This window comes from Convolutriloba macropyga, chromosome 5, assembly GCF_964194025.1.
Source record: "Convolutriloba macropyga chromosome 5, txConMacr16.3, whole genome shotgun sequence".
Classification (NCBI taxonomy): Eukaryota; Metazoa; Xenacoelomorpha; order Acoela; family Convolutidae; genus Convolutriloba; species Convolutriloba macropyga.
This window is the reverse complement of record NC_134472.1, coordinates 7,751,925-7,776,673: the sequence shown is the minus strand read 5'-3', so window position 1 is coordinate 7,776,673 and position 24,749 is coordinate 7,751,925. Positions and strand designations below refer to the sequence as shown.

The following is a 24,749-nucleotide window of genomic DNA, read 5'->3' as shown; positions in this document are numbered from 1 at the left end:
TCGTTTTTTGCTCATTACACTAGGCAAAATTGTTACCTGATGTTTTACTTGTTCCAGATTTGCCCAAAGCATCAGATGTCACCGACTCAACGACATCGACGCTTCCGGAAATAGTGGAAGGCTTCTGAGCTGAAGAGGATCCAGTAACATCTGGACCAGATGACTTCTTTTTTGTTGATGCTAAAAACGATTATACCTGGTTGTTTTCCGATCCAGACTCCCTTGCATTTCAGTCCCTGTTATTTACATATCGATTCTGTCTATTTGAGTTATCGCTATTTAAAGTACTTAAAGATGAAACGTGAGCACAGGTTTTCATCATCTAGAAAGCGTTCAAAAAGGAAAAATAAGAACATGCGGATTAATTGAGGTTGATTTGAGCAAAAAGAGAAAACCTTGTCAAAATAAGTGTACCATTGGGCTCAAGTAAATCTCACATTAACGCTGACTCGCAGAGTGTTCTCTTAGGGCTAAATTAGACTAATCACCATGTTCACATTTTTATTCGATGACTTGATGTCTGTCAAGTACGCTGTAAAAATTAATTGCTATGAAATTAATTACATTGAATGTTTTCATATGGTTGCTTTCATTGTTCTCTTCATAAATTGTTTTATCAAGGTTTTTCATATATTTTTTGTAACTTGTTATCAGTGAACTTATTTCTGTGAATGGCCAGGCATCAACGAAACAATGCAAATTTAGATTTGCGACATGAATTCCCTCAAATGAAAAGAACTTTTCCAAAAACATATGAATAATTGTTCCGACCCCTGGGGGAGGAACTATATACTCAACTGGGTTTTTTTTGTGTTCAGACAATTTTGACCGATCGATATATTCAACGTAGAGAGTTGTTAGTGGCATCATCAAAAAGCCCGTCCAGCGAAGAAAAAGGAATTTAAAAGATTTTATTGAATTTCGGTTTCCAGAGAAAGTTATAGAACTTTAAATTTTTGTGAAAATTGAGACTGATTTGCGGTATTTTTATTCAAATTTTCCGGACGTTTTGCTAAAATTTAGTAAATTTTGCCAGAATATGTAAAAATTTTTAACCATTGTGTTGTTCATTTGATTTTCAAAGACAAAGAAGTATCGCTGACAATTTCGATTTTACTTTACTAGCTAACAGTTTGGCTAAATCTTTCAAATTTAAGCATTTTTTATCAAAAATTGTGCAAAATAAGCTCCTTTGGTCCACTTTGATTAAATTTGCCGGATGCAAACTCCCCAAAACCAACCACTAAGACAATCTTTTTTAAACTCCAAATGGGCTATTCCTATATCCACTTCCATTGAAGAAGATCTGGAATTCAAGTTTTGCCGTTTTTTGCTAACTTTTCTGGATGATTATTAAAAAGGCAGCATTCATTTTTGATATTATATACTAACGAATAGCCTATGTATATATATATATATATATATATATATATATATATATATATATATATATATATATATATATATATATATATATATATATATATATATATATAAATGTATATATGTAAAAATGTATATAAATGTGTATATATATTTATCATATTATTAAGTTCAATTAACACTGTTGTTCAAAATAAAAGCAATTCAACATATCAAATTTTTTAAAGGTATAGACTGTGGTTTTGACGGCTTCGACACCACCTTCTCGAAGAACTTAATTGATTTATTTCCTTTTTCTCCTTAACTGCCGTTTTCACTTTGTCTTTCAGTCATATAAAAATTCATGGAGAATGAAATTTTTCATTGGTGGTTGCGCATTCTGGAGATTTAGAGGAGATTATATTTTGATTTGATTAGATAGCTGATGGCTTTCGACACTTTGAAAACCATTGTTTTAAAAAACCCCTTCGCATTTTTGTTTTTTTTGCTCGTATTTATTACCTAGTCTCGTTAACTACAGGTCACATATGACAATATAGGCGTTGAGAGTAGTCGCAACCGTAAAAAATCTTAAGGTTTTAAAGATTTTATTATGATTTTACGGGTTCAGAAACGGGTTTATCTCAAAAAACAATGAATTGTATTTTGTGTTTTTTTCTTTACTTGAGGTTCGTTTTGTAAACGTAAGACATCTTCTGAATAATTACAGTTTCCACTGCCTCTTTTTTGACGAATTAACGAACCTATTTAATGCCTTCATTTTGTAGCTAAGGGTTTTCATGACTTTGAAACTAATTGTTTTCGTTAATGAGAGGCCACATAACAGATGCATTAAAAAAATCGCAACTGAACTTATTTTGAGGAGCAAAATATGTCTTCACGGCTTCGACATCGTTTTCTTGCAATTTTTAATTGAATTTTTGTTTGTTGTCTCTGTTTGTGGTTCTTTTTGCAACCACACAAAAATTCAATAAAGACAGGTCTTAATGCCCTCCTAAATAGGGATTGGCTATAACCAAACTTTTATATGTTTTCAATTTTTATCTAATGGTTTTCATTACTTTGAAACTAATTGTTTTTAAAAATAGAAGCGATTTTATTAACTTTGTTGTTTTTGTTCGTTTTTGTCTAATTGTAACCGAGACTTATTATGGACTAGTCCCATATATTTTCTAATAAAATACGAGTTTTTTTCCAGTTTCAGTGTATCTGACGCTGTCTTGGCTTTGTGATCAATTTTTTTAATGGACATAATGTTTTGGATGTAGTTTGTGTTTGTTGTTGTTGTTTGATTTTGTTGTTCGTCTTGCCTCTTAATAATGGCAGATCTCATCAATATAATGCGGCTTTTTTACTCCACTAAAGTATATGCGTTGGAGGCGATATTTTACTTCATACACCAATTTCTTGAAAATACTGAAATTTTTGGGGGTTTTCTATCTGTTCATTTGGTAGACAATTATTCCAAAAATGTAGATGAGCGGGGTCGGAACTTTATGTGCGTACACACGTTACCGAGCCGCCTTGTTTAATTCTTAAGATCAGTTTACTGGATGAATGGAACCATTTCATTAGCAAAGAGTAGAGCGCAGTGTTTAAGTTTAGCGTCGATTTAATTTTATTTGAGACCTATTATAGTACAATTATTTTTTCCATAAAACATTCGAGCGTTGAATGTTTTGAAAGTACGTTGCAGTTCACTAAGTTATATGTAATGGCAGATGTTTAAAATTGACTTAAAAATTTAGGTTGAGCTCAAAAAGTTTGAGTTGAGGAAAAGTTCAGATATTACTGAAACAGAGATAAAGACTTTTCGTAAATTCTTTTGGCCGAGCATTGTCTCTTCTTACTTTTTTGTTGTTTAAGAGTGTCTGTGTTCATGTGCGTGTGTACGTACGTGCACGTGTGTGTGCGTTTACATTGATTCTCCGTTGCAATTTACTACCTGTTGAGTTCGCGTTTGGTTCCTCTGCTTTCTCCTCTTCCTGCTTCGGTTTTGTTCCTGTCGAGGGTCTCTTGTCTGTTGGAATGTCCTGGTCAGCTTCGGGGTATGAACTCAATTTGCTATCCTCCGACTGAGTTGGACTGGCCCCAGATCCACTAGTCTCTTCTTAAATACGGTTCAATTTCAAAATTTAAAACTTCACCAAAATATTTTGCACCATAATTTGATTTGGTACTAAGTGTTGATTTCGAGACTAACGTTTGTTTTTGATTCCAAGAGGACTTTAAAAAGACACTTTACGTTACCACTATGTCAGGCACAATACAGTAACATTTTTCCCTTTTTGTCTTCATTTTGTCCAACTATTACTGAATTAGTCAATTTAGAAAGTTTAGAAACACTCTTTTTCGCTTGAACCAAAGCTTTATGCGTAGCTTGAAGCCTAAAAGAGCAAATGTTATTTTAAACACGTGAGAAAGCACCTCAATTTCAGGTCTCAAATCAATATGACATGACTACTATTAGGAGTATTCACACAACAAAAGTTACACGATCTGAACATTAATTTGGACGAATGAAAGTCTGAAATTTTGGACAGCATTCTGATAAAAGTCTGAGCAGAGGTAATTTCTGTCTGGGGTTCAAACATTGGGCAAACTGGAACTTTGGCGGGTTCGGAGGAAGCAAATTAATCCAGGAGTGATTGATAATGGAAAGCGTATTTGAGTTCGCCCTACCTGACTTTGGAGTTTTGTGTTTGCTCTTGTGATTTTTATGTGACTTATTCTTCTTAGACTTTTTGCTCTTTGTCTTGGAAGGTGTTCCAGACCCACTTCCATCGTCATCAGCTGTACTTGAATGAGATCTGGAGGAACCCACATCTATTGACAAATTCTCACTGCTACTGTTCGCTGACCGGGTCTTGTGATGCTTACCTTTCTTTTTGTTTTTCTGAAAATCACATTTTTTTTGGGTCTGTCACATTGTAGCCCCCCTCCCTCTCCAACATAGTTGTCAGATAAACTATCATCTATCATCTATAAGCGTACCATAATGGGGGGATAGAGTGTAATGGGAAAGACCCATTCTCGCTATCATGAACTATTTTAATTGCTTTTTAGGCACGCAGGGTTTTTAGTTGCTTGTTTTTGCGTTTAGCGGCCGTTTGCAAGCACACCAGTTGTTTAGCGTGGTTAAAACTAAGGGTAGGGCACCTCACAATTTACCGTAAATATGACATCATATTAGAGGAAGGAGGAAATAAGGGATATAGGGTGGCTGCTCTGTAGTTTGAAAACAGCTTTCTAACGTTGGAAAACAGCAAACAATCAAAACTTGGTTTCCTGAAACGTTACATTTTTCTTCAAAAAGCTATCAACTTAAAGAAAAAAACGGAGTCTTTCCCATTATAGGTACCTCCCCCAATATGGTATAATTAACATGATTTTTTTTGGGGGGTGGGGGCTATACGTTATCTGGCTGCTGAACTGTATGGGGGCATATAATCAGAAAGACCCAAAAATTCTTGTTTGAAAATTTCTTATTTTCTTATAGTAGTTTTATTAGTGTTTCTTTTTGGAACAAACAAGTAGTATGACAAAGAGCATACGACCTAGGCTGAGGTGTTCCACATTATGCTTATTATAAGACTTTTCGCCAAATATTTTACAATAAAGGCAAGCCATAATAATGAATCAGCCATGAATGTAAAAATAGTACAAAATTGCATGAGAATTTGCTCAACTTCAAGTCTCATGCAAATTTTTTTGCACCTGATTGCATGAAGAAAAACGCAACTTGTTTGCTAATTGCCCGGGTTGACTCCGCAAAGACAAAGTTGTTGAATTACAACACCCTAATTATTATAGCGTCTAGGAAAAGTAGGCATCAAAATCTCAATTGGATAAAAATGAATTTTACAACAAACTTCGGGAAAACCCAAAAACAAAACGCAATGACTGTGTTCAAAGAATTATATCAGGAAACCCGAAATATTCAATTTTAGTGATGGGGTATTTTATGAAAATGTTGTACTCATAAAAATCCATACAAAAAATTACCAGATTGGACTTAGAGACAAAAAGTTACAGCTTTTTTGGAAGTACTGGATTTTACCCTACAATTGTATCAGAGCCTCAAGCAAGGAATCTATAAATCATTTTGTGGAGAAATCATAGACGTAAGACTTCATAAAGCAAAAAATATTTCAATTAATTGCTAACCGTGAGATAGAAACTGAAGTTGTTATACATTTCGGGGATCTTGTTTGAGATTTTAGCTGTATCATATTCTTGAGAAAAAGAGTCCTTTTGCAACTTTTTCAAGAAAACGTTTAAACTGTTTTCCCATATAATTTAAGAAGCTCATGGGATCTCAGGAAATAACAGATTTTGCGAGGAACTCTTGTTTGTAGTTGAGAATTAGTTAGAATATTTTGTCAGCAAATATGATAATGTTGTAGTCAGAGAACTCCCATTGATAGAAAAGTTATAGTCAGAGAATTTTTGGGTCTCGCCTATTATAGCCCCTCAGTTTAGTGGTCAGATAACCTATAGCCATCCAACTATGGTAAATATAATTTCCATAGAATTTAAATAATTTTGCCGAATTTTGTAGTTCTATTTAGTTACTACTAACTTGTAGTTTTACAAATATTTTTATATCACTGTTTATTTTTATTTATGAAAACAATGTTTCATAATATGACAAATCTAAAAATAAAACTTTTTGTCAACCCGGGTTGTCATTACCGTTTGTAACGCTGAACGTAGCTCTTCTCAAGCAGAGAAGCTCTTAGACATGATGACAATTTTTTCAACTATTTTTTGAGTTTTTTACCGATCATTTTTACTTGTAATCGGATTTCACAAACAAATTGCTCAAACTAATTATACTAACTTTAACTTTTTAAAATTATACACTCTTTACATTTATGATAATGCTCAAAAGTGTGTACAGATAATTAACAATATAGCAGTCTGAAAAAATGCTTTTGCAGATTTTTCTTGAAAATGATCAGGGAACAGCAGTTTTTCAATTCTAGAGGAAGGCTATTCCAAAGTTTGGGCCCACATGAAGAAATTGCTCGATCTTCATAGCTTTTCGTTGTTCTTGGGGCTTCAAAATTGTATCCAGTGACATTGCGACTTGATCGGCGCTGAGTTGGTCTGCGAAACATTTTTTTCATGTATATTGGCACCGGCATGTCTGTGGAAACTCTAAACATAAAGGTTAAAATTTTGAATTTCACTCGATACTCAACTGGGAGCCAGTGTAACTCTTGCATGTAGACATACTTGGAGAAAATTCGAGGAACTTTGTAAATAAATTTGATACAAGCAGTTTGCACTCTATCAAGTTTCGCAGCAAGGTTCTGAGGTAGATTAAAAAGTAAAGAATTACAGTAATCAAGACGAGATGTAACCATTGCCTGCACTAATATTTTACACAAAGGGATTGAACAAAATTTCCTAATGGACCACAAACGTTTGAGCTGAGAATAACAATTGGCTGTAATATTATTCACGTGAGCTTCCATTGTAAGGTGACAGTCGAAAACAACTCCGAGGATTTTCAATTTATCAGATGTCTTTATTTCACTGTCCAGCAAAACTGTGGAATCAGGTACACTGATATTCGATTTCTTCGAACGGATAATCATGATTTCAGTTTTCTCGGGATTCAGTTTGAGAAACATCGAATTGAACCACTTTTTTACACCATTCAATATAGTCGAAAGTTGTTCTAATGACTTGAGAATGTCACCATTGATTGGTACATATATCTGTGTGTCGTCTGCATACACATGGTAATTGCAATTATTTTGTTTCAGAACGGTCTTGAGAGGGAATAAATAAACACAAAAAGGTACCGGGCCAAGAACAGACCCTTGAGGGACACCGTAAAACACTTCTTGATGTTCTGAATAACATTCGTTGATCATTACACATTGTTTGCGGCCAGAGAGATAAGATTCAACCAAAGAAAGCGCTGCCTTGTCGAAAGAAAGGAATTTTGATAAGATGTCTAACAGTCTACTTCTGTCAACAGTATCAAAAGCAGCTTGCATATCTAAACTTACAAACAAAACAGGACTTCCTCTATCCAGTCAAAGATAAACGTCGTCCAGTATACATAACAATGCTGATTCCGTTGAATGATAGGCTTTATAGCCCGATTGTCGTTCATCACTAAGGCCATGCTTGTCAATAAAAAGTTGCAACTGTGTAAGAAACACTTTTTCTAGCACTTTGGAGAGGAACATGATATTTGACACTGGACGATAGTTGGATAAAACGTTTTTGTCCAGAGTAGGTTTTTTATTCATTGGACGAATAACCGAAAATTTCAAGGAATCTGGAAAAATACCAAATATCAGTGACTGATTGATAAAACGAACAATGAGGTTCAAATTAGCTAGAAAAACTTTTTTCTGAACATTTGTCGGAACGGGATCAACGGGGCTAGTACTTTCTGAGAGGTGGATGAGCACATCTGACAGCTGTTTTTCAGTCGTAACAGATAAGACAAAAGAATTCTTTGTCTGTACGTGTTCCAAGTTGAAAGAAGTTTCTTCTATTGCTCGTCGTATGTTTTCTGTCTTATAAATGAAGAAGTCGTTGAAATCATCCGCCAGTTTTTTAGTATCAAGGTGATCAGGAAGATCATTGCAAATTTGCTGGCCAATAATATCTCTTAATGCCTTCCAACAATCTTTATTGTTAACGTTTGTTAATTTTTCAAAAATGAAACTTACGCTTTTCATTGAGCTAGAAATTATATAAAATACTAGAATTTTTCAAGGGCCGATGTGTTGAATCACGTTGAGGGCTTCTTCTTTCAATCGAACCTATTTTTAAAATTCTGTTTGACCATATCATGAGTTCATGCTTTTTGTCTCGTATCCGACAGCTGTCTGAGTAATTGTCAAAAAATTTCAAGCACTTTTGGCCTTTTATCAGACGTTCGATCAAAATATTCTGCAAACTAACGCTGTCTGTAGAGTGCTTTTTGCAACTTAAGATGTGACCAATAGCGCAGACTTTGGTCCCTGGTGGGCGTAAAAGATAATTGCCCACTAAGATTGGGGGGGGGGGGGGGCGAAACAGGGATCTATTCTGTCCCCCCCCATGTGTTTTTATGACCCCCAGTCCAGTTACAAATTATAGGTTGTTATATAGCACGTTACTATGTAAGAAAATAGCACGTGCACCGGGGGTCATAAAAAATTTTTGCCCACGAAGCTGGGGGTTGGGGCGAAATAGAATAAATCCCGAAACACAATTGATCCAACTGAACAAAATTCCGTAAATGCAGAAGAAAAAATAGCGTATGCTTAGTGGTCAAATAACGTATAGATCCCCACCCCCACCCCCGAATCATGGTAATTCTGGGGGGCTATAATGAGAAAGACCCGAGAAATTTATCAAAACCTTTTGAATTTGTCATTAGCGCCATTACCGTAGTTACACCCCATACATGAGACTGTATTTTTGAGAGGGTCCATAATTTCACGGAGGGGGGGGGGGGGGCTTTAGGTCTATAATAGGAAACACCCGGCTCACAAACGGTCAAGACACTAACTTTTTTATGGTGTTTCTTCTTTTCCTCTTTCTTCACAGTATTGCCTTCATTTTCAGCGGTGTCGTCTTCATGCTCATCATCTTTGACCTTGTCATCGTCTTTCGTTTGTTCATCCTTTGACAGTTTTTCTTCATCCATTGTTGCGTAACGTTTGACTTTAACTTTTAAAATTTATCCCGTTTAAATTTAGTTCAAGTTGTGCATTTTTAAATAGATCAAATTTAAATTTTCGATATCACGTGCTATCAAATTACGTTTTATCGCACGGACGATCGCACTCGCTCAAACCGAGCAGCCATACCCTTTGTAAGAAATACTTATAATACTTTAAGTGACCGGACCTCCTTGGGTCAATAATCGGGTCGCTTCCGTTTGTGCCCCCAGCTTAGTGGGTGCATATTATTTGCACCCCAAGCACACATGTAATAATTTTTACATAATGATCTACTATGTAAAGGCGTTTGTAACACGTGCTTTCCAATTGGGAACTGCATACCGTACTGGTGGGGGGGGGGGGCTCAAATGGAACGAAGTCGAGGGAAAATTCCGAGGGATTTTGAAGTCAAAGTTGTTATGAGCTGCGAAACGAAGGGACGCGGAGTTCTTTTGTTGACGAAATGATGGCATTTTTTGCTATCAATTCTTCCCAAATTCTCTCTTATTATCAGAATTGGGAGGACTTAATTTTTCTGCGCATGACTTGATATAATTCCCTAATATAACATTTTACTATTGTTCAAGTGTGTTACCGCTTGTGAAGTCAAATTTAAGAAAATAAACGTTTTGCGATTTTTTATAATTTTTCTGAAAGAAATGACATTTTTATTGAAGGCAGTTAGTTTCACTTGTCAACTATTTCCGAGGTTGAACGAAAAAATTACAACACCTGAATTTTGTATCAGCATTATCTGTTCTTCTGATTTGATTTCTCGGACAAATAATAACCATGTTTCTCATCTTATAAAAATAATAAAGTGTTTCCATCAGTCAATAAGTAGCTTCACAATTACCTTTACAAATACAATCATATATTTGACTGTGGGAGAGCACTATTGGGCCGATGGCCCATTCTCAACTGTCTCATTCAGTTTATCTGCATGAAAGTGATTCAAAATGAAAAAAGGAAGCAATATTTGTCAAGGTACCATTAAACCTAGCAGTAAAATCAATTTTCTGGTTTTGGAACGCCTTCAAGTTGTGATATTAAATCTCATATTAACTCCCATACAACAGTCTGACTACGTCCTCATTACCCAAAATATAATTATCTAGAAATTGATGAGAGAAATTTTTTGTTTCGGCATCAGACATGTTTTCAATCTTTTCGATTATTTCATCATCGTAACCTAGAAGCATTCTTAAGACCCGCCTTATTCTAACTATTAATGAAAAACTGTGAAATAGATTTTTACCTGGAGTTATTTTGTTTTTAATCAACCGCTTGCTTTTCTTAAGGCAGTTTTGCATTGAGAAATCCTTTGAAATTGGTGAAATATTACCTTGTCCCCTTATGTTTTTAGTGTCTGATTAAATACCTCATAGGCATGTAACTCTGATGCTAAAAAGATCTTATATTTTACTCTTTCTTCGTAGGTGCTTTCAAACTTTTTTCGATGAAAAATTAGCCGCACGATACGTTAGACAACTTTGTCTATTTCCCTAATTGTTGTGATATTTGTTGATTGTATATCAAGACTCCGTTTTGTACTATTGGTAGTATGTATGTTCTGAATGCTTTTTATCATCTGTGATTCTCCCAAATTTTTTCTCAGTTTAAAAAAGATAGAACAGTTCGACAAACGTTTTGCGACCACAAGCTTTGAGTGCTTTGAGAAACGTAGTTCATTATCTATCGTGATGCCCAGGTATTTGAAACTTTGCTTTTCCTCTGTTTCATTGTTTTTTATGAATGTTCTGGACACAGCATTTTTTAAATTTTTTTTCACAAAAAATAACATGCTTTTTGTTTTTTCCTTGTTCAGCGTTAGTTTGTTTTTTATGAGCCAATCATTGACGTTATTTAATGCTTTGTTGTGATCGTCGTCAATTTTTGATGCAGAACTTCTGCTCTTCACAACAATGTCATCGGCGTATAAAATTACATTTGATTTTTTCTGGGACAAGATCAAATCATTCATTTAGATAATAAACAAAAGAGGGCCAAGAATTGAACCCTGGGGCACCCTTCTATAATCTTCAGTTCGGACTTTTTATCTCCAATCAAGGTATATTGCATTCGTTTGGAAAAACATGATTTTAAAATGTTGTATTTTGGACCATGTAGACCATATCTATAACACTTTTGCAGTAGAATGTTGTGATCGACAGTATCAAAAGCATTTTTTAAGTCTAGAAAGGTGCATTTGGTTTTTTCGCTGTTGTTATGGAGATTTGATCTTATTTCCTCTATTAAGATTGCAATAACATCAACTGTGTTCTTCTCGTGCCTGCGGCCAGATTCTGAATCTGAGAGAATTTTAAATACGTTTAGGTAGTTTTGAATTCGATCAAATATAATCCGCTCAAAGACTTTCCCTATAATTGGTAGCAACGAAATGGGCCTGAAGTTTGATGGGTCATCTTTATTTCCAATTTTGGAGAACGGTATAACTTTTGCAATTTTCAAACTTTCTTGGTAGTGTCCAATTTCTATGCATCTGTTAAACAATAGTTCGAAAGGAGCTGTTAAACAGTCAGAAAATTTTTTTCTGAAAAAATAGTTCAAGTTATAGCGATCAAGGCTAAATTTGTTTTTACAGTTTTTGATAGCGTACTTTACGTCAGTTTCAGATATCGACTTTAGAAACGTACTTTGACTCTGGTTTTCTATCGTGACGGTACTTCTTGTTAAGAATTCTGCATTTAATTTTTTCCCAATGTTTGAGAAGAACTCGTTAAATTCTTCGACTTTCTTTTGTGAGCAAAAACTTTAGAGGACTCTGAACTGCTGGCTAATGAACTATAAAGCTGAAAAATGTTTTTTTGTTTTTTACCGAATCGGTTTCAAGTAGATTTTGATAAAAAAGTTTGTTTTTTAGATCTGATGAGCGATTTAAGATTTATACAAGTTTTCTGAAAATTTTCGTTAATATGTGGACTTCCAGTTGCATCTGCCAATTTCTTAAGACTACGTTATTTTGTTGCTAAGTTTAGTAACCTCATTGTCGATCCAACTTTTTTCGTGTACGATATTTTCAGGGAGGTGACTGTTTAATTCTTCAGTTAGCATTTCGTGAAATTTTTCGAAGGCGTTGTCTATTTGTAAGAGTTGTAAACTACTTCTGTGGACCTCAAATTAATACCTGAGATCCTTTTCGAGTCTTTCTCTTGTATTTGGATTATCTAGATTTTGACAATTGCGACTTTTTAGAGCTTTTTAAAAAATTTTTCTGAAATGCCATCGAGGTCAAAAGAGCCATCTACCGTGTGATGATCTGTTATACAAGTTGATTTAACTTTTGTTTCTAAAATAAAGTTAGAAAAGTTTGCGTCAATGAGCGAACCTCTGCCATTTGACACTCTCGTTGGCTCATTGTTGTTTCATATACTGAGACCGTTTCCGGCTAAAAAGCTTTTTTTACTTTCGGCTTTTTTGCTGTTTAATAAAAAAATTAACATTAAAATCCCAACAAAGTACGTGTCTTGTTTCGGGGTCAACCATTAGGCTGTCGAAATATCTTTCAACCGTCAAGAAATTAGCTTCATTAGTGCAATTTGGTGGCATGTAAATACACGAAAACCAGATTTGTTCTTTATGGTTTTGATGGCAACTGTTAGTAGTTGAACGGAATTCGTTTCTAATTTTTTAACTATCTGACAGTTTATGTTATTTTTTAAGAAGAATGCAACACCTCCACCTCTTTTTTTACGATTGCTAAAATAATTTGATAAATATGCTAATTATGAAAAATGTGATAAATAATATATTATGCTCACTCATCAATATTTGTTTATCATTATTTCCGGGGTAAAAGTTCTGATCCAGATATTTGCTAAGTTTTTAAAGTAAAATTGTTACATTTCACTTTCAGAAAAATTCAACAGTACCCACTAGTGGTTATCAGAGTTAGATTCGATTTCAGCAGAACACTTGGTGTTTAAGTCATCTTTAAGTTTGAAATGTTAACACACAATACATTTCACTTACAAAGCATTTTTTCCGTTTTTTGTTTTATCCAACCAAATGAGCAGTTTTCTTCTATCTACCCATCTACCTACCTGGCTGAGGATATTGTTCAACCTACTGTTCAGCAATAATTAGTTTTTTCTTCGTTTCGGAGACGAAGATTGCACATTTAAAGAGTTTTTGAATATTTTGACAATATTTTTGAACACCAGTACAGAACTAAAGTACCAAAAACTAAATTGAAGTGAGAGAAACTCTCAGCATCCTGTTTTGGGTTTATCTAGCTATTTTTATTTTTTTAATAGAGTTTTTATTATTCTGATTAATATCAGATTCAGTGTAGATTTTTTTGGTGCTGTAAACAAAGAAAAGGATTACATAGAATAGTTTAATTTGATTGCATTCAAATTGATATTGTAGTTTCAATGTTTTTTTTAGGTCTGATGGCAATATTGTGGAAAAAATTAGCGTTTTTTTTTAGCAAAAAATACTTTCTATAAAAAATTTCAGGTAAAATTTTCAATTTAATAAAAGTTGCTCGATGAAGGCCTATAGTGTATAATTTTACACAACGGATGGAGATCTCTCAAAACTATATTATTGTGGAAATCTTATTGCTTCTTTCTTGATACACGAATAACAAACAAACACAGAAAACTTACTTGGTTAATATAATTGCTACTCTTTAATTGTTGAATGAAAAGTGTACAAGCGCTCTTTCGAAACGTATCTTTATTCTGCTCAATTGTAGTTGTCTTGACTCTAATATTTAAGAAATATAAGTGAATAACTAGTCCACTCACCCTATTTTGAGAAAGTATTAGATCAATTTTGCTCAAATGAGTACTCATTTATAATTAATTATGTTCACTGAGTATAAAATAAATAAAATTTTTATCTGCAAATTTGACTCAGACAAGATACGAAAAACAAGTTACCATATCTAGGCAATATGTTTTGTTATCGTTTTTATCTTTTTGTAAAGATTCTGCAATTAGTTTTCGGCGCTTCCTGCTAATTCCAATTCAAAGCTGATTAGGTTGGTAGATCAGTCAGGGTATCTTTTTTGTCACCACTATTCGTTTAACACCCTATATTTTAACCCAGATTTTTAAACTCCATATCATTTCGCCACGCAATATTTTAACCCAGTGCAACCCGAACTTATGATTACTACACTTAATCAGGTCTAGCATAATTAGGTCTAAATCAATTCTAATTAGAGTCATTAATGAAGAATAAAATGGAGAAGTAAATGAGGGGTGAAGGAAATATTTCTACGTCTGTTATTTCATCCCAACTTGAATCTCCATTAATGGGACTAATGAGAACGCAGCTGTACAAAAAATGAGCTTAAAAGAGCCTAAAAGTAGTGTTCAAATTGCGACAGAGGCCTGCAGTGATGAAACCGGTACTCAATTTTTTAAATATTTTGAAAGTTTGCCATCATTGTGCCTTTGAATTGAACTGTGTTCTTGTGTTTATTTAGATTTGAAATACATCTTAAATTTTTGAGTTTGGGCCGAAGTAGACCGAAGTTCAGTCTAAAACAAGTCAAACGGTGTTAATTTAGGGTGAATAAATAAATCTGAGTGAAATGAAGTAGAATCGTTGGTAAGTCCCCAATCAAACTTATTTCAAACTTAATTTAAGTCTTATTCAATTCGAATACACTGACAATTAAATTGCATTGACCATTTTAACAAATTGCGCACTACAATTTCAGATAGTTGTTGAATTTCGGTCGAAATGGACAACCAAGTTCACTAGAAAGTGAGTATGTCCAGTACTGCTGAGTGCCACCTGAATGTATATATCGCATGTTATGAGTTCAGTTTTGAAAAAAGTCTGAAAGTGTCGATTGACACGAAGTAAAAGACGAAAGTGTTTTCTGGTTTGCGAATTAGAAAGTTTATCAACCCTTTGTCTAACTTAATTTTATTCCAGATATCGAAGATCATGAAGATGTCAGAGTTGATTCCAGCTTTTGGATAGTTAAAAAAAGAACACTGAATTCAATCCATTATTGATAAGCAAAAACAAATAAGTAGATTGCGCAAAACAAAATGGCAGTGCAAAGTATCAATAAAAATAGCAATGTCATTACTGAAAAAAAATTTATTTATTCGAATTGGAACCAAGAAAAGTTAGTTTTTAAACCTTACATGTTTCCAAGAAAAACAATCCGATAACTGTATGCAAGGGTCTCCTTTAAATTCCTCAAAAATATGAACAAAGATTTATTTTTTGAAATTTTTTTATTTTCGTTTTTTCTTAAAAGAAAAGGTAAAGAATTCCAGTCCTGCAAAGCTTTTCTAACAAATGAATTTTCTAGTTTTGAGCTCTTGAATATATAGCCCCAGTACTCGAGTCCAGTTCTTTCAATTTTGTTAATTTTCCAGGTTTTAAGTTCACGGCCCCTGCTTTTATCAAATGCTGGTAGTTAGTTGGTTTTAATCTTCCAGATTTAATTAATTCGTTTTAGTTTCAAAAAATAATGCATAGGTAGAATTTTATGCTTTCGTTTCAGATCTCTAGATGAATCAAATTTTTCCTAAAGAAACTAGCTTTAACTGCCCAATTAAGTTGTCTGTCCAGTGTTAGAACAAGATTTTGGTTGACAGACTGAATGATAGTTGCTGGATAATATATGTGACTCAACACTGATGCGTTGATAATGAGTTTTTTCATATTGTCTGGAATTGTTCCATTTTTTTAGTAGGCAGCCATTTTTTTGGTATGTGTTTTGTTTCTTCTTGGAAAGTTAATAATCTATCAATGTGGACGCCTAAGTATTTGATCGCCTCTTTTTCATCAATGACTACACTGTCAACAACCATTTGTGTTTTGGCAATTCGTTTTGTTTTGCTAAAGACTATGAACTCTGTTTTAGAGGCATTGAGACTTAACTCATTTGATTGGAAAAAGGTCATTAACATTTGTGTTTCGATTTCTTAATTTTTTTTGCCATCTTCGATTGAGGTATTGGATGTGAGAACGATTGTGTCATCTGAATATTGAATAAGCTCTGTTTCGTTGTCAAGGTATTTATGCATGTGATTTATGTATAAAATGAACAGCAGTAGACCAAGGACCGTTCCTTGAGGAACTCCCCTTGTGAGTTAAACTGGATCCGATAGAATTTTTTGTATTTTTACTTGCTGCTCGCGACTAGACAGAAAATTTTTGATTAATAGCCTAGACGATGTTTTAAAACCTAACATATCTAATTTTTCATCAAGAATTTTGTGGTTTATAGAGTCAAAAGCCTTGGATAAATTCAGTAGGGCAGCAGATACATATTTACTTTTATCAGTTTCTGATCGTATAAACTCATTACAGTACGTGATTGCATCTGTGGTTAAGAATCTTTTCCCAAATCCATATTGCATCTTGGTAACCAGCTTTTCACTCCATAAGTAATTTACAATTTGGTCTCTGAGAAGAATTTCAAAAATTTTTGATATACTTGGTATGATTGAAATTGGTCTATAGTTGTCTGGATCCTCTGTGTCTCCTTTTTTGAAAAGTGGCATTACAATGGCTTTCTTTAAAGATTTTGGAAAACTTAGTTCTTTGATAAATTGATTTATTCTGAATGACAGATGTGGAACAAGTTCCGACGCTGCTTCTTTAAGTGCCCATGCTGGTGTCGATGAAGTGCCTTGTGGTTTACTTACCTTGAGATGACGTAAGGCGTCGTGACATTCCTTATCTGTGACAAAACGGAAACTGAATGTTCGTTCTGAAGGGTTGTTTTTCTCTCTAAGGCCCCTGTAAACTTTTGGTCTTTTGTATCAGCCAAGTTGAGAAAATCAAAAATTAAAAAGGTTTGCCATTTTTATAATCTCCGTTCTGTAGTTTCCGAAAACGTTTCTCAAACATTTAATGTCCGTTTGCGTTTTTCTCTGATTTCGCATTTCATTTATCAGTTGCCATTTTTGCCTGTCCGTTGCCGCAGCTTCAATGAGCTCTGCGTAAAATTTTTTGAAATCATTTGTTTCTGATATTAAAACATCTTGCTTTAGTTTAAAAAATGTTTTGTGGTTTTGGTCGTTTAACAATTTGTCTCTGGAAATTTTAAGAGACTTAGTTTTTCTAGTTATCCATTTATCAGCCAATTGAAAACTTTTTCATTGTTTCGTGTATAGCATATTTTGAGAGGTGCATGGTGATTAAGTACTTGCGCTAGAAGATAATCAAAAACTTCAACCATTTGAGATCGGTTCAAGTTGTTGTTATATAAAAACGACCAATTTAAGTCCCTTACAGATGTTTGGTAGCTTGATTTTTTAATGCTGCTCTTGTCATGAATATATTTCTCAATCGGTGTTGTTTTGTTTTTGCACAGCAGTTTAAAATTCCTAAAACACCAAAATGGACACTTTTTTAGTTAATATCACAAGCAAAAACTTTTTCGAATGAGCTGGGTTCACATATGAGGTAATCAATTAAAGTTTGAGTTTTTGAGTCATCGGAGATTTTTACTGGTTCTTTTTTATTCTGAACCTGTAGTCCATCAGGTGTAGTTACTGTACACAGTTTTCCTCGTTCTCCCTTTTTTAAAAATTAAATGTTGAAATCGCCTGTCACACTTATCTGCTTATTTTCAGTGGTAGCATAGTAAAGGTTTATAGCTAGTTCATTTAAAAACAAGCTCGATTGTTTTTTATTCGGGCAGTAAGAAATTTTTTGAATTCTCTTTCTCTATTGACACGGGAAAGCTTTTCTTTTGGTCAATAGAAGAAAGAGGACAAAAAAATTTTGGGCTAGATACAGAATAAGAATGATCACAAGAATTTGTTATAATTACGCTTCCGTAAACACTGTTTTTAACCTCTGTGTCTCCTTTTTTGAAAAGTGGCATTACAATGGCTTTCGTTAAAGATTTTTGAAAACTTTGTTCTTTGATAAAATGAGTTATTATGAATGACAGATGTGGAACAAGTTCTTTAAGTGCCCATGCTGGTGTCGATGAAGTGCCTTGTGGTTTACTTACCTTGAGATGACGTAAGGCGTCGTGACATTCCTTATCTGTGACAAAACGGAAACTGAATGTTCGTTCTGAAGGTTGTTTTTCTCTCAAAGGCCCCTGTAAATTTTTGGTCTTTTGTATCAGCCAAGTTGAGAAAATCAAAAATTAAAAAGGTTTGCCATTTTTATAATCTCCGTTATGTAGTTTCCGAAAACGTTTCTCAAACATTTAATGTCCGTTTGCGTTTTTCTCTGATTCCGCATTTTATTTATCAGTTGCCATTTTTACCTGTCCGTTGCCGCAGCTTCAATGAGATCTGCGTAAAATTTTTTGAAATCATTTGTTTTTGATTTTAAAACATCTTGCTTTAGTTTAAAAAATGTTTTGTGGTTTTGGTCGTTTAACAATTTGTCTCTGGAAATTTTAATAGACTTAGTTTTTCTAGTTATCCATTTATCAGCCAATTCAAAACTATTTTCATTGTTTCGTGTATAGCATATTTTGAGAGGTGCATGGTGATTTAGTACTTGCGCTAGAAGATAATCAAAAACTGCAACCATTTGAGATCGGTTCAAGTTGTTGTTATATAAAAGTGACCAATTCAAGTTCCTTACAGATGTTTGGTAGCTTGATTTTTTATATCTGCTCTGGTCATGAATATATTTATCAACCGGTGTTGTTTTGTTTTTGCATAGCAGTTAAGGCTATGGTCACTTTTTAATGGTCACTTTGGTCACTTGAACAACAATGGTCACTTGAATGGTCACTTGAACAACAAAATGGTCACTTTTTAGTTTAATATCACAAGCGAAAACTTTTTCGAATAAGCTGGGTTCACATATGAGATAATCAATTAAGGTTTGAGTTTTTGAGTCGTTGGAGATTTTTACTGGTTCTTTTTTATTCTGAGCCTGTAGTCCATCAGGTGTAGTTACTCTACACAGTTTTTCTCGTTCTCCCTTTTTTAAAAAACCAATGTTGAAATCGCCTGTCACAATTATCTGCTTATTTTCAGTGGTAGCATAGTAAAGGTTTATAGCTAGTTCATTTAAAAACAAGTTGTTTTTTATTCGGGCAGTAAAAAATTTTTTGAATTCTCTTTCTCTATTGACGCGGGAAAGCTTTTGGTCAATAGAAGAAAGAGGACAAAAAACTTTTTTTTTGGGCTAGATACAGCATAAGAATGATCACAAGAATTTGTTATAACTACGCTTCCGTAAACACTGTTTTCAATTCCGTAGTGTCATCAATAGTTGTAGTAGTTACGGGCAGTTGTGTTGCAATACTGAGCATGTGACGCATTTGTAGCATAATTTGGATTATATTGGTGTTGCCAAACATTTGAGCCATATAACGGATTGAATCTGTGTTACCTGTTGAATTGGATTTCGTTCGCTTTTGCATATATAACGTCACTCGAACGGCCCTGTATATGTGTTTGTACTTTATTGTTAGATGGACCGTTGCTGTCTACTCGACCGTTTGAGCTAAGTAACAAATGCGACAGCATCGAATTTTTTAGCAACGGGACTCCAAATAGATGGTTAAGGTGCACATTATCAAAGAATAAATAGTTGTATCCAACGTTGTTGTCGTCTGTTTGATCGATACTAGTTTCTTCCTCTTTCATGTTTTTGTTCACATTCAAGATTTTAAACCCAATTTGATTACTGTATTCGCTATGTATTAGCTCATTAAACTCGTCAAGGCAATTGTTTTTGTCCATGTTTTTCGGTAAGTTTTTTAGAGGAGGAACTTCGCATACAACAAATACTTCTGGTTGGAACTTTTCAATACTTTTTTTAACGAGTTTGGCATGATCCGCAAAGTGATCTTGCGCACTTTTTTGATGATGTTTAAGAACGTTGTTCGTGACGTCTTGTAGTATTAGCGTTTCAATTTTTCTGTCTTCATACTCATTTACAACCTTTAATTTTTCATTAGTGGTGGATCCCCTGTTTGGATGTACAGCACAATCAATCGGAATTGTTTATCAAAGTCCAATTTAGCGATTATGCTACCGCCCAAGACTAAATTTCAAGTCTCCCCTCGAAACGTTTTTTTTTGAAGGATCTTACTTTCTCATAGTCGTCCGTTTGCGTGCTTATTTCTACCGTGATTCCTGGTCGTGCTTGGAGTCCAGTCTCCAGAGTCCTGACTGAGCCATCGTTCGCTATTGAACCACCGTCAAGCATCTTTTGAGCATATTTGGTAATAACATCTTGGATAAACATATCTATATCCTCTAACTTTTTTTGTAATTTATCAAAAATTTTGAACGCCTCCTCCTTTGAGAGGCTCATGTAGGCTTGTTTGTTAATCATTTTTCCAAGTGATGTAAATAGAGTATCGAAATTGTGTTACGGAAGCAGAAAGAACAATTCAGCTAGTGTACATTAATGTTTAACAGAAAAGCAAATAGGAAGTTGCGTCAATGGTAAATAGTGTTTTAGAACAAAGCAAAGAGAGCAGCTGTTTTAGAACAAAGCTAAGCGGTGTCTCGACAAAGCTAAGCGGTGTCGAGAAAAAAAAGTAGTTGCCCCAGGAAAGAATGGGAAGAGATGACGGATGCCACAGTGGAGAGTGAATATTTATTTTCGTAGAAATCCACAACACAGAGTTGTATTGGTTTTTTCCAATGACAAAACTATCGAATCTGAATATAAAATATAGAAATACTTTTAATTTTGACAAAAAATTCCTCTAAAAGAATTTTTCACTAACATTTTAATTCTGTAAAAAGTTTCTCCTCTCTATTCGCCACCTTTTAAGAGAATATAACACATTGGCAGTCTTGTTTAAGGGGAAAATAGAAAATTCTGAAAAATCATTCCAAAATCAATTTTTTCTCAAATTTCATTGCTCCATGGTTTAATTATTAGCGTTAATCTTTTGTTGTCAGTACTTTTTGGGAGAAAAAACAGATACAGCTTCGTTCGAACTATTACATTATAATTGGTCATTGGTTGTAAATTGTTTTTGCCAACTATCGGTAAATGTTTGTTTCCAAAAAGTCTTTGAAATTAGATTAGCTGCGACAGTAAACAAAAAGTAGCTTCAAATACTCAAAATCAGTGTACAAAATACATGCTCAAGTCAGCTTTGTTGCAATTAATAGTGGATAGCTAGGGAACTAAGATGTGGGATTATGTCCTTTAACAGTAGAAAAATTTAATTTAAAGTTACAGAGTGAAAACTTTTAAATTTGTCACCCAATTCCACGAAGGTTTTATTATCTAGCTTTCAGGCGACGTAGAATCGAGCGACATAAAACGGTTCCCTTTGAAAGGAAAATCCTTATTTCGTGGCCATATTTAACACTAAACTTTTTTTACATGTATTAAGATACGTTTTGTGGAATTGTAGTAGTAAAATGGACCAAATGATCCACATTAGTTTGTTGTGGCACTGGATCGCAATATGCCATAGTAAAAACTAACTGTAACATGAACAATTGAACGCTTTTTAAATTCGAACAGAGTTCTACCAGTTTCAGAAAGATTCACCGTAATGTAAGATTTGTGATAACAGAGCACTCCAAAAGCGGAACCCAATTCACTTCCAATGAAAACAATTTTGTACTTTTTGGATTTTCCTGCAAAATTTCTGGAAGCCAGTTTTCAAAAATTTACAATATAGTTCTTATGGAATTACTATTAATTAGAGCCCAAATAAATACAGAGATAAAAAAGCAGAAAACAGCTCAAAACAGATGATTCGACTTTTCGAATCATTCCTTATTTCATAAAGTTTTCACAAAGAGCAATTTGTTTCTACCACAAAGGCAGTTGCCATTCTATGGAAAACAATCTTACACAAACATTTATTGATTTGAGGTTCAAGGACGACTATTGCTCATTTCTTACCACAAGTAATGATTAAAAATTGCGATTATGCGAATGCAAAAATGTGTTCAAGGATAAATTTGTTCCAACGTCATCTAATTGGGGGGACTATGTACTCATCTGATTTTTTTTCAAGCGATTAACCAACGATATTTTTGACCTGAAAACATTTCAAAGATACTATTATAAAACACATCAAGCGTAGAAAAAACAATTAAAAATTTTCTGATTTTCTTTTTTTGAGGAGTTATTCAGGTTTAGAGGCTTTAACATTTGTCGTTTTACCGTAATTTTGCCTATTTTTAGCGTAATTTTCGAATAATTTTAGATATTTTGCCCAATTTTGTGATGTCAATAACAGCCCGAACCAATAACGAGGCTAATTTCGGTCTCATTGGTGTTATGACACTCAATAATTTTAGATTGTTTGGCAGCCGACTCTTTTGAAGATTTTTTTGACATTTCTTTATCGACTAGAAGTCGATTTGAAGTGATGAAATCATTAACTGTATAATACCAAAAGAAACAAAAGAATGAGCAATGAATTTAATGCATAGAAAATTCTAAAGTGATTTTGAAGTTTAAGAAATAAATTTTCTGAACAAATGTTCAAACTTTAGAGATAAGTTTCTTCTCTTGCGGCAATATGACTGTAGTTTTTGCTGTTTTTAATATTTGTTTATTGATTCAGGAAATTACTTAAAGTAAAAATATTTTCTCTAATCGTGCTTTTTTGTTTTTGTATAGTACTATATTACTTCATAAAATCTTCGTTTTTTTGTGAAATTTATACATGCATTTGTTATTTTTAGCTGTTTTATTGCTAATTTTTCCTACCGAAAAGTCCCATTGAGGTTCCAAAAAGACATTAAAAAGGGACTGTGTATCATGTTTTTTTCTCAAAAGCACATTTGTTTGTATGATTTTAACAATAAGGCCTTGACTCATTTTTGACTGCTGCCTGGTTTTTTTACGTTTGTCTGATCACTAATAATTTTAACTAATAACACTACAAATTTGTTTTCAGGGAAGCCCAAGTGAACATTTAAAACGTATTTCAGTAGTTATTGTTTTATGGTTCATGTTTTTATGAATTTTTATTGCTTTTTTGAGATTTATTTCTATTCTTTTTTTCTTCTTGCAATTTTTTATTTTTTCTTCAAGTTGAATTTGATAAATCAGCGGAATACTTTGATTTTACTTGCGATGTATACTTATATAAATGCGAACCGATGGGTTTTTGGTATCAACATCATGTTTCGCCTGTCTCTGGTATTGCTTGTTGTTAATCTTTTTGATGTAATATTGAGCCAAAACGTCATTTAATGATCTTTAAGTTTTTCATAGTTCATCAAAAAAAATGTTTTGTTTGAGATCATTGATTTAAGCTTTGTTGGAAATTCAAATGAGTTATCTTCAAAAATATTTATTAATTTTTGATTTTGCCTTTTTATTGTTTTTCTTATTGTTTTTATAGTGACAGAATGTGAACTGATTTGAAATTTTTTTGTCATCTAAAAATTGATCATGATAATGGATTTTCAAAAAGTGTCGAAAGATGGGACTTCTGAAGTTTGCCATTCTTTGTCGTTTTCTATGTTCTGTCAATTTTTCTCAAAAATCAGAGATCTCATTTGGTTGCCAATTCAGTCTTAGTGACCAATTGGAATCATTTCGTAGCTGAAATACTTGATTCGGAAACAAATTCTTTCGAAAACTTCCAGTGATTTTTAAATATTGCTTTCATTTGTCGATGTTCGCCTCCATTGTAGGTATTTTGGTTACCAACTGCTATTCAGAAACAAAGCTGGCCGCTTACAATCACAAAATACAATGAATTATTTACTGATTTTTCTTTGAAGTCTTGTGTTTAATTATGGGGTGGCGCGTATATTTATCAGTTTGGCTAAAGGTCTGCAGTTGTTCATTATGAAATATAATCTTGATCTAGTTCCAAAAACTGTGGTTTTTGTTAATAAATAAAATGATTTTGCTAAACGTAATTTGTTTTGTTTGCATAGTTTTAGTTTTTTTTATAGTTTCAAAAAAATGAATTTCTTATTTTTCCAGATCGTTGCTTATGTTTCTTTCCGCTTTTTTTCTCGTCATATTGTTTTCTTACTATCAAAGACTGATAATGAGAAACTGGGACAGTGGCTCAGATTCTTCTTTTGCTTGGATTTAAATTTGTGAACTATGCTTTTGTCTTTTTCTTTACAGTTGCCTTCCTCAACTTTATTTAACACCAACAGACACGTTTCAGAATGTCAGAAAAATCTTTTGCGTTTAATTGCAATACTCTGCTGCTGATGCTATGTTCTTTTTATATCATAACGTATGTTGTTTGGGGTTTCAACCTATCGATTGATAAATTTTTTGGGCGCACGTGTGTGAGAATGCAAAATCTAAAAAGTTTACTTAGCTTCTGACTAATATTTATTCATAAATATTTGTTTCTAGAAGAACATTAACCTTTTTATGTTGGTTTTGAAAGTTAGATAGATAAGGGACTCATTATGTTGAATTTGTCATGCCGATCTAATTTAAGTTTTTAGACCAAATTAGGTGTCTAAATTGATAAACCCGTTGTTCTTTACGCTTGAGAATATAAATTCAAGTTCTTTTGTTTTTTCATCTTAATGTGAAGTGAATTGTTTTGATCAGTTTAATTTTCCTACATTCTAGTGAAGGAACATATCCAAACTGGTACTAGTTTCAACGCTATAACTGTTCTAATTTAAGGAAACATCAAGCTTTAAAGTACCAAGAATGGTCTATTCCCTTCACTAGTTTGAGTTTTTCCTTCGTATACTTGAATTGTTAAATATATGAGACAAGAATGTGGATAAAAGGGTCAGAACATTATATGCAAACGCACCTTGGCAGCCTTCT

At 33.6% G+C, this 24,749-nt stretch overlaps 2 protein-coding genes across 6 annotated transcripts in view; both read right to left on the bottom strand.

Moving 5' to 3' along the window:
• LOC142339752 (uncharacterized) overlaps positions 1-9,148 on the bottom strand; it is a 38,141-nt gene extending 28,993 nt beyond the window's left edge. For 2 of the 5 annotated variants that reach the window (XM_075390006.1, XM_075390007.1), the window contains exons 1-4: positions 8,912-9,148; positions 4,066-4,279; positions 3,329-3,493; positions 37-180 (exon numbers count right to left, since the gene is read on the bottom strand). In XM_075390006.1, the coding sequence (XP_075246121.1) occupies positions 37-180; positions 3,329-3,493; positions 4,066-4,279; positions 8,912-9,049 (661 nt within the window). In that variant the 5' untranslated portion in view covers positions 9,050-9,148. The remainder of the gene's footprint in view (positions 1-36; positions 181-3,328; positions 3,494-4,065; positions 4,280-8,911) is intronic. The other 3 variants (XM_075390003.1, XM_075390004.1, XM_075390005.1) reach the window with 2 other exon arrangements.
• The window catches only part of LOC142339099 (ubiquitin-ribosomal protein eS31 fusion protein-like), a 353,720-nt gene that overhangs the window by 146,034 nt on the left and 182,937 nt on the right, over positions 1-24,749 (bottom strand). The window lies entirely within an intron of this gene.